Raw genomic sequence first — 11399 nt, forward strand, 5'->3', positions numbered from 1 at the left:
TGACATTTTTGCGTGAACTGTCCCTTTTTAAGACAGCAGTAAATATGAAGACTCATCTATATGCTTTCATGTTCATAAATGAATGCATTTGTACTTGCATGCACGATCTGTTGCATGTTGAGATTCGTGTCCATACCTGTATCCCTATGTAATGTTATTTTATATTATTTTCCCCCTCGCAGCACAGAAGGTGATCTCCTCGGAGAAGGACCAGTGTTTCCGTATCCTGAACCAGGGCTCCTGTTCTCTGCCCATCCTGAAGAACATCACCAAACAGATCTGCTGCTGCAGTCGAGTGGGCAAAGCCTGGGGGAAGGAGTGTGAGTTATGCCCGTACTTCGGCTCAGGTAAGAGGCCTTACAGACATTCAAAGAATGCACTTCTCCTTTCAAACAACTGCATTGGAATGAACATCTTTAATGCAGAAGTTGGGACAAAGAGCGGTAAGAAGGCTGGAGGACAGCACTGAGAACATTACAGTGTGTTAATACAGAATATTGAAACAACATGATTTGGTTTTTGCACAAAGAGTCCAACTGTTCCTCAAGGACCTCGTCCCACCCACACCACCAGCAATATTTCTCAGAAAATGTTTGGAGGAATATCAAAGCAGTTGGAATTTACTGTGTAATTTGTCTTAGTTTAAATACCACAAGTTGAGGTTCTAGCGCTGTCCCGGTTGACCCTCAACTTTTCTGGCTCGATTAAAAAACAAAAATCAACTGTGTCCATTCCAGTGAATTATGTCTTAAATTTTGATCTCACACAAAGCTATTTCACCCTTGTGAACAAGTAGTGCGCTTTATTGTACTGGATGTGCACTTGTAGTGTATACTTCAAATTTTAAAAGTATATTTTAAAACACTGTACTTGCAGATAATATAATATTAATGAAATAAAAGGCCATTGAAGTGACTTTAAAAAAGACACTGACTTTATTCCTCAACACACTTAAGTACACTTTCAAAAGGCACTTAGTAATAATGTCAAATAATTTTATTTACTTTGAAGTACATTTAAAATTATCCTGTTTAATAATTGTTTGCCATGCTTTGAAGAAGTACACGTATTTTCATGCATTGACTAACATACTAAAACACATGTAAAGTACTTGATTAGAATTTTAACTGTAGTGTTATTTAATATTACATTTAAAGTAAAATATATTTTAAATGTAATAAATTGCAACTTCATCATTACAAATGTGTAATTGCTACTTACAAATATAAATATTGCAAGTTTAAATAGAAATGGCTTTAACGTATGTAAATGTAAATAACAATTATAAATGTCCCTTATAAAAAAGAAGGTTGCTTAATTGTATTAAATGCGCATTCTTCTTAAATCTTAAAAGTATAATTTTAAAAACTGTTCTTGCAGATATGATATTAGCGAAATAACTTAGGTGTGCTTAAAGAGAGACACTTTCATGAAACACATTTGTTTCTTAACACACTTAAGTAGACTTTTAAAAAGTGCACACAATTTTTACTTTAAAGTACATTTTAAACTATTAATGTTTTCATAATATTTTGTCATGCTTTAAAGAAGTGCACTTATTAAATGTGTTGATTAACATACTAAAGCACATGTAAAGTGCATGGAATTTGCTGTGTAGATTGTCTGTCTTTGTTTAAATAACACAAGTTGAAGTTCTCCTGTTGTCCCGGTTGAACTTGAAATTTCTGAAACAACACTTGTGACTCCATTGGACATTTACAGGTTTTCAGCATCTAACTCTATGTTCACAGCCGCCTTCAAAGAGATCTGTCCTGCTGGACCGGGTTACCATTATTCGGCTTCGCCTGTCAAGTTTAACCAGAGGCTAGCTGAGATGCTTGACACCGGCGGACCGCCTTTGGTGTCCGAAAATGTCCGTGCATCCACCCAAGACATAGCATCCCAACCTGAAGGCTCCAGGACTCACTCCACAATCTCACAGTCAACCCGAATCCAGCAAGCGCCATATTCACCGACCAACACGCAGACCATCCGAGTCCAGCAGAGTCCTGCGAGACCACAGCAACCTGACGCGGGTTCACAGGCCGGCTCGGTTATCATCATAACTCAACCAAAACCAAACCTGTCAACGAGCGGCGGCTCTCAAACCACAAACGCCAGACCTCAGCAGCCTTCCAGCATCCGTCCGTCCGCTCCCAGCCAGCCGGCCAGAGTGAACACACGTGAGCCGCAGCGTTTCTCATTAGGTTATTTATTAAAACTCACTGGTGTACGTGTGTGTGATTCAGTCTGATTGTGTACAGCTGTTGTACGGACGCAAACCAGCCGGCCTTCGGTTAACAGACAGCCAATATCTCCCGTCAGACCTCCTCCTGTACCGGCTACAGCCCGACCACTTCCAACTAGACAAGGTAAGCATCAGAGAGACTGGTGAAAATTAAGTATGCTTAATTGTGAACTAAATGTAACATTTTCAGACTCTTAGATGCATGGTACTTACAACTAAATTAAAATGTATTGTAGTTTAAATTTATACTAAATGCATTTTTGACCCACTTAAGTGGGATTTAAATTCATCTTTATCCCCTGGTTTCACAGACAAGTCTTAAGGATAGTCCTAGACTAAATGCATGTTTGAGCTGTTTCAACTAAAAATATCTTGCTCTGACATATCTTAAAATATGTCAGTGACATTGTTCTGTCTCAAGATGCACACCTGCAACGTTTTCTTCTAAGGCATTTTTTATAAAAGCTGCTTAAATATCTTAATTTAACTAAAGCCTAGTCCAGGCTTAAGCAAAGCCCCGTCTGTGAAACCGGGCCTATATGTAATTTCATAATTAATGCTGTTGTATATAAAATATATGGTTAAAGTTGACAAGCATACTGACAAGCATGCATGGTGAACTAAAATATACAGTACTTTAATGTCATTTCTATTGAAACTTGTATGTCATGTACTTAAACACATTTGTAATTGCACACTTGTAGAACTGAAGATGCAATTAGTACATTTAAAATAGATTAACTTTAAATGTAATATCAAATACGTACATTATAATTAAGTGCTTGAATGTGCTTTAGTATGTTAGTCAACACATCTAAATAAGTGTACTTCTTTAAAGGATGACAAAAGATTATTAAAATAATTTAAAATCTATTTTAAAATAACACTTTTAACTTGATATCATTACACAAAGTGTAATTAAGTGTGTTAATAAACATAGTCATGAAAGTTTACATGTGACATATTTTAATTAGTGCTGTCAAACAATTAATTGCGATTAATCGCATCAAAAATAAAAGTTTTTGTTTGCATAATATATGTGTGTGTTATGTGTATATTTATTTTGTATATATAAATACACACACATGCATGTATATATTTTATATATATATATTTATGTTATTTTATATATTAAATATATTTATTTATAATATAAATTATATGAATATAAATATAGACATGTAAATACATGTAAATATTTTCAAAATATATACTGTATGTGTGTGTATTTATATATACATAATAAATATACACAGTACATGTACACATGTAAACAAATTAATGTAATTTCTATTGAAACTTACATTTAAATATATTTGTAATTACACGTTTGTAATGATGAAGTTGCAATTTAGAACATTTAAAATATATTGTCCTTAAATGTGATATCAAATAACACACTACAGTTAAAATTGTGATTTAAAGTAAATCACAAGTACTTTACTTGTGCTTTAGTATGTTAGTCAACACATCAAAATAAGTGCACTTTAAAGCAAAACTAAATATTGAATGTAATAATTGAATATGTACTTTAAAGTAAATCTTTTAATTTGACATTATTACAAAGTGCACTTTTTAATAGTCTACTTAAGAACAGTCATGAAAGTGTCACTCTTTAAGTGGCCTTTTATTTCATTAATATAATAGTATCTGAAAGTACAGTTTTGTAAAATATACTGAAGTTCACTACAAGTGCACATTCAATACAATTAAGCACACTTCTTTTTCACAATAGGATGCTTGTGACTTGAAGGCCCTGTCCCAAAAAGTTCACTTGATGTGGACTTGAGTCCATGGAACTGTTGGACGTCCCATTTGTGATTTTATGATTCAGAAGGGTCCTCACAAACGTTAACAGCTGTTAACAGCTAAAAAGAAAATGGGCTGTTTATGTCCTCATCTGCATTTCTTTACTGAATTTTTGGGAACTGCTTTTCACTGCTGCTCTCAATCTGTTCTTTATTGCAATGTCAGAAATATAGTTTTAGGGCAAGTTTTAGTATAAAAGTGAAGATGTTCCTCAGGATATTGGTCTTAAAACAAAATGTTCAATCAGACCAGAACTTCAGCGGGACAATTACGATTATCGTTACGGTGACTTGATAAGCATAAAGACTCACTGTGAGCATGCCCAGAAAATCCATCGGCCTGCTCATATAAATGACTAACTTCTTTGATTTCCAGAGCTGAAGTGACGCCAAATACATATCAACCTTGAAAAATGCCGAGCTGGATACAGAACTGTAATTTTCTCATAATTTGTCTTCAGTGTGATTGTTCGATGAATTTGGTTTGGAGAGGAATGAATAAATGTCAGTCATCTTAGGAACACAGCATACTTTTGAGATTGAGTTTGGCTGATCTGATTATCTAAACCACAAATTGACCTGATATTGAATGACTTTACCAAAGAAAAAGTGTTTTAAAAGTGCACAATTAATTTCATCCCTTTTTAATCATGAACAAATGTTAGATAAATAATAATGAAAAATATAATTTTATAATGAATGAACGTTTCATGATATTTCAGAAAGTTTGAATGCACATGAACATATGCAAGCATTGTGTATAATGATGTTTGTGTAAAATTTTAATAAAAGTTATTGAAGTTATTAATATAGATAGATAGATAGATAGATAGATAGATAATTACCTTTTAATTCAATTTTAATATGTTGTTTTTTACATTATATTATATATAAAATTATATACAGTATATAATTTTCTCTGTTTTTATTTATTTTTTATTTGTATTTGTTTATTTACTTTCTAATTGAATGCTGTTGTTTATAAATACAGAGTTCTGGCATGAAACTCTAGATGGCGCAGTCCGATAGGTCTAACTCAATCTGACCTAATGACATCATTATCACATGGCACAGCTGATTGGTTGTCTCCTGTATCGGTAGCCAATGAGCTCGCTGCTCAACATTCAAATACATGACTAGTGCTTGCCGTAGCAGTCGCAGCTTGCTTCAGAAACCCTTCACCTTCCCCAGCTCCACCTGTATAGATCTGCTACGAGATGATTCACGTATGCAATATGGGGGTTATTTCACGTATGTTATATGTGCAGCAGCAGTATTTCTTGCATGCTCACAGCAGCATGTTGTGGATGTATTGGCAGTAGCAAGTCTCGGTACTTGCTCTGCTGCAAGCAGCAGCAGCGTAGCAGATCTATTCTGCCAAGACCAAATACATTAACATTGTCATGTACATTACCATGCCAATCCCTCCGAGAGTTGTCATGACAGAACTGTTTTTTTTTGGCCTTGTGTGTGGTTCTCCAGATGGCCGAGTGTGTGAATCGAGACCTCAGGTGTGCGGTTCGGGGCGCTGTATTGACCTGCCAGGCGGTCGACACACGTGTGTGTGTAACACTGGATATATCCTCAACCCTCAGCAAGGCCACTGCCAAGGTATGAGCCTGTGAGTTACTGCATGACTTTAAAGATGAGAAATAAGCAACACTTCAGACTTCCACTCTAAAGAAGAAAAATATATAAGGTAACATATCTATGTAGCCTACTTCCTAAAAAGGGTTGTAAATATTCAGTCAGGTTCAGTCATGATCCTTCCACACCACCAAATTACCTGCCATTTGTCCACGGCACATTTCAGATTGTTTTACGTGACTCACCAATATTTGGCATTGTAGAAGGATTCCTCTTTTTCTCATTGGTTCTTCGAGGCTTTTAAACGTCAAAGATCAGGGTGACATTGCTAAGAGGACAGCTAGCTCATTTATCATCTCTGATTTTCAGTGCTGTATCTGTGTGAATTTGTTTTATGCACATGCATGACTTTATAATGTTACTTGCAACAGTAAAAGTCATGTACATTGAGGAAAAGCATAAGCAATTTATCTAAATATATTTTATAAAGGAGCCAGAAATATTAGTAGTATCACAATAAGGATTATTATAGTTAACTAAACCCATGAAAAGTTAACTGAAAATATATAAAAAAATTAAAAAATAAAGTTACATCATTTGAAAATGTGTTACTTGAAAAACAAATGTTACAAAAACGTAAACTTATTTTATTTAAGCTAGTTGCCAAGGCGATCACATTTTTGTTTAGTTTAAGTACTAAAATATCTAAAATTAATTAAAATTAATAAATAAAAAATATGTAAACATTAAAAAACTAATTAAAACATAGAAAAATATAAAATAAAAACTTGACCTAAAATTAACATGAAAACATAAATTACAAAAATAAAACCTAATTTAAAATGTTAACAAAAATCTAGTATATTAGTACATCAATTATATAAAAAATAACACTGTCCGCTATACTCAGAAGAGTCAGAAGAAATCAATGATCAAACCATCTTATCTTTGTCTCTCTCTTTCTTTCTCTCTCTCTCACACACACACACACACACACACATACACACATACACACACACACACACACATTCAGACATAAACGAGTGTGTGCTGACGCCCCGGCCGTGTTCTGTGGGTCAGTGTGAGAATACAGCGGGCAGCTTCCGGTGCGTTTGTCCATCAGGATACCAGACCAACTTCCAGCAGACCCTGTGTGTCGGTCAGAAACATCTCATTCTCTCAGTGCGCTGGATAAACACGTCCTAATAGCTTGTTTGTAGAATGCTGTGCATGTAATCACTGATGAGATCGATGGGTTCCACAGATTTGGATGAGTGCCGTCAGGTGCCCAATCCCTGTGTTAACGGCCGCTGTGAAAACACACTGGGCAGCTTCAGGTGTTTGTGCAGGACTGGATACAAGCTACAGGACAACAGCTGCATAGGTCATTCAAATCATTTTACCCATAACGCTTGCTCAATTTGCTTTGTACATTCTAGCACTTTATTTTAGTGATAAAACATTATTTTATTTTGCTTTGCTTTGTTTTATTTTATTTTATTTTATTTTATTTTATTTTATTTTATTTTATTTTATTTTATTTTATTTTATTTTATTTTATTTTATTTTATTTTATTTTATTTTATTTTATTTTATTTTATTTTATTTTATTTTATTTTATTTTATTTTATTTTATTTTTATTTTGGGATTCTCTGATGAGCAGAAAATTGGATGAAAGAACGGAAAGCTTTATTTGAATTGGAAAAATAACAGCATATACTGTGTCTTTTCTGTCACTTTTCATCAGTTTAATTAATTTATAATTTGCATTAATTTATTACTCACCCCAAATTTTAAAGAAATAATGTGTATAGTGTAAAATTTTATATAGTGTATAGTGTATAGTGTATAGTGTAAAAAGTAAAAAAATATATAATTTTAAAATGTAATTATTAATAAGACAAAAAATGCAAAAAAAAGTATTGCTGAGGTGAAAAACTTTGATAATTATGATATTTATTTATTTATTTATTTATTTATTTATTTATTTATTTATTTATTTATTTATTTATTTATTTATTTATTTATTTATTTATTTATTTATTTATTTATTTATTTATTTATTTATTTATTTATTTATTTATTTATTTATTTATTTATTTATTTATTTATTTATTTGTTTATTTGTTTGTTTGTTTGTTTGTTTTGTTTTGACCAAATGATTTCCATCATGACTTTATATAGTATCCGATATTTTAAGACATTTATTACAATTCAAAAATTTGGGGTCAGTAAGATTTTTTTCTTATAAAGAAATAAATACTTTTATTCAACAAGGACACATACAATTGATCAAACATAAAAAAAAATGCTGTTGCAGAGCGAAAATGCATTTGAACCTTCGATTTATCAAATAATCTTGAAATACATCTATCACGTTTTCCACAGAAATAGTGTGCAGCACAACAGTTTTCAACATTGATAATAATCAGAAATGTTTCTTGAGCAGCAAATCAGCATATTAGAATGCTTTCTGAAGATCATGTGACACTGAAGACTGGAGCAATGATGCTGAAAATACAGCTTTGATCACAGAAATAAATTACAGTTTAACAGATATTCACATAGAAAACAGCTATTTTAAATTATAATAATATTTCACAATTTTGACTGTATTTTTTAATCAAAGAAATGCAGCCTTGGTGAGCAGAAGATACTTCTTTCAAAGACATTAAAAACTCTTACTGAGCCCAAACATTGTATTGTACTGTACAATTGTATTGTACAAATGTACTGCATGATAGGAATGAATCATGTGTTTTCCGTCTCCAAAAACAGTGTTTGTTAGGTTTATTAAACTGTGAATTGAAATCATGTGGTGTTTTGTGCTCCTAGACATAGATGAGTGTGTCGACCCCCTGCGCTGTCCGGGTCAGGAGTGTGTGAACTCTCAGGGCTCTTACAGGTGTGTCTCCTGCAAGCCGGGCTTTGATCTGCTCAACGGACAATGTTCAGGTAACACACTGCACACAAATATCAGCGGATTGACTGTAAATATTTATTTTACTGCACACTAATCTGTATTAGTCTGCTGTAAAAGGGCCCTGTTTTGTTGTGAAAAAGAGCCACACTTTTAAAAAGAGTACTTATTACAGAAAAAAATATTTTAAAAGATTATACTTAAGTGTGAACTGAATGTAATGTTTTCAGACACTTAATTGCATGTCATTTACAATTAAATGAAAATGTATTAGTTTAAATTTAGAAATAAATACAATTAATTGTGCTTTTTTGAACTTTTTTATATGTAATTTCATAATTACTTCTGTTGTCTTTGAAATATGGTTAAAGTTACTGCTGAATGCACTGACAAGCATTTATGACAAACTAAAGTTTACTTTAATATATTTAGTAATTTAATGTCATGAAGTTAGACATAGGCCAAGTTGTTGCTTAATGTTGGTCAATATAATTTTTGAGGGCTTTTTTTTAACTCCGTTTCACCATAAACAAAAGCTAAATTAGTTATATTATGGTAGTAATAATAGTAGAAGTAGATCTTTCACTTGAGATAAAACTAAAAACATTTTGTTAGTCAATGTTAAATTTAGTTTACTTAATAAAAATAAAGAGAGCTTCAAAAAAATGTACTGTTTATTCTCATATTCTTTGTAAATACTGTATGCATATTTTCTGTTATGTACTACAAAAAAAAATGATATTTAGTACATTAGCCCCCAGTTTCACAGACAAGGCTTAAGCCTAGTCCCAGACTAAAATGTAAGTCTGAGCCGTTTCAACTGAAAGAAACTTGCACTGACTGAACTTAAAATATATCAGTGCCTTTGTTTTGGCTCAAGATGCACACCAGTAAGGCACGTTTATGAAAAATTACTTAAATGTCCTAATTGAACTATGGCCTAATCCTGGCTTAGTCTAAACCCTGTCTGTGAAACCAGGCCTTAAAATACATATAATATTAAATAACACACTACAGTTAAAATTATAATCTGGTATTTTACACATGCTTTCAAAGCACCACAAAAGACTAAACGATTAAAATGCACTTTAAAGTAAAACTTGACGTGATTACGAAGTGCACTTTTTAAGCGTCTACTTGTTTAAGAGTCTAATAGTGTTAAGAAACAAAGTCATGAAAGTGTCTCTCTTTAAGTCCACTTAAGTGGCCTTCATTAATATCATATTATCCTCAAGCACAGTTTTTAAAATGTACTTTTCCGATGTACTTTTCCAAGGGTTTATAAGAGTAAAGCTGAGCCGTTCAGGGTAAAATCAGTGGTTCTCTTCTTCAGATATTGATGAATGTCGTCGGACGCCGTCACCCTGTTCGGACGCGGGCCGCTGTGAAAACACTCCCGGCAGCTACAGATGCTCGTGTCGAACGGGATACAGATCCCAGGCCAACGCCTGCGTGGGTAAGAAGTGTTAAAGCCACTACAGTCTAAATGAACCTAGTGAAGAATAAATATACTTAAATGCATTTGAAACACATTTATTTCATGCTAAGTATACTACAAATACATGTTCATATTTATGTACTTAATAAAATACCCTGCAATTGTACTTCTAGTACACTAAACTGGTATACTTAAAGTCTGCTAAATTGGAACAATTAATTTTGTACTTAATGCACTGTAATTGTGCGGAAGTGGTGCTGAAGTCCAATTAAATATGTGACTCTGGAGCACAAAAGCAGTGTTAAGTCGCTGGGGTATATTTGTAGCAATAGCCAAAAATACATTGTATGGGTCAAAATTATAGATTTTTCTTTTATGCCAAAAATCATTAGGATATTAAGTAACACAGACTTACACTTTTTTTTTCAACTGCTTACACACACTTTCAAAACTTTGCCTCTTTTTTTTTCCAAACTTTACACACAAATCCAAGAACTGCACACACAAAATGCAAAATGCCTCACATCTCTTGCAAAACGGAGCACTGCATTCAAAATATCACAAGCACATCTCAAAAGCAAACATTTGCAAACACCTTTGCCATAATATTAATTCCTGTTAAATTTGTGTGTGTTACATAGAGAATTGTGTGTTGTGTTTTGCAAAAAGTGTTTTCAAAAAGAGTCAAAGGCCAAGAATTAGTGAATGGTTTTACAGATTTGGTGTGTGCTTCTGGTGTTTGAGTGTCAGCTTTCAGAAATTGTGTGACGAGTAAAGATTTAGTGTGTAAGCAGTTGAAATTGTAATATTAATAAATGTGCATTGTGCATGAGTAGTACGCCAAATAAAGTTTAATTATAATTTTTATATCAGTCTCAAGTTATCTGTCAGTAAATATGTTAAAAGATTTGAACTATACTTAGTATAAAATAAATGTATTTTAAGTACATTACTTTTTTACTAGGGTATATAGGTTTAGATGAGAAATATGAGTGTGTTCCCGTGTGCATGGATGATGTGCGTGATGTTCCAGATGTGAATGAGTGTGAAGATCCGCTGCAGTGTCCCGGACAGGAGTGTGTGAACTCTCAGGGATCGTATCGCTGTGTGTCATGCAGACCCGGATTTAGCCTTAAAAACAGAGCGTGTTCAGGTAAATACAACACAGCAGGACTCACATTTAACCATGAATGGACCATTATGATTGTAAACCTGGCCATGCCCTTTATAACAAACAAATGAAGCGATTATACTGCAGGAAAAATCACATTGAGAAAAAAAAAATGCTTTGGACCAACTTGAAGAAGACAGCTAAATGTATTAGTTTTTCTCCAGTTATATTTATGGTTTGTTCAAATTTTAATGTAAAAACATAAAAAATTAAAAAAAAAAAAAAA

The 11399-nt window shown here is 33.0% G+C and overlaps 1 protein-coding gene across 1 annotated transcript in view; it reads left to right on the forward strand.

Moving 5' to 3' along the window:
- The window catches only part of ltbp4 (latent transforming growth factor beta binding protein 4), a 79260-nt gene that overhangs the window by 53518 nt on the left and 14343 nt on the right, over positions 1-11399 (forward strand). Inside the window, exons 11-19 of the mRNA XM_016537340.1 lie at positions 183-347; positions 1752-2183; positions 2265-2372; positions 5539-5667; positions 6677-6802; positions 6908-7027; positions 8480-8599; positions 9898-10020; positions 11036-11222. Coding sequence (XP_016392826.1) covers positions 183-347; positions 1752-2183; positions 2265-2372; positions 5539-5667; positions 6677-6802; positions 6908-7027; positions 8480-8599; positions 9898-10020; positions 11036-11222 — 1510 coding nt within the window. The remainder of the gene's footprint in view (positions 1-182; positions 348-1751; positions 2184-2264; positions 2373-5538; positions 5668-6676; positions 6803-6907; positions 7028-8479; positions 8600-9897; positions 10021-11035; positions 11223-11399) is intronic.

The sequence above is a fragment of the Sinocyclocheilus rhinocerous genome, unplaced genomic scaffold, assembly GCF_001515625.1.
Source record: "Sinocyclocheilus rhinocerous isolate Xijiao unplaced genomic scaffold, SAMN03320098_v1.1 scaffold3870, whole genome shotgun sequence".
Taxonomy (NCBI): Eukaryota; Metazoa; Chordata; class Actinopteri; order Cypriniformes; family Cyprinidae; genus Sinocyclocheilus; species Sinocyclocheilus rhinocerous.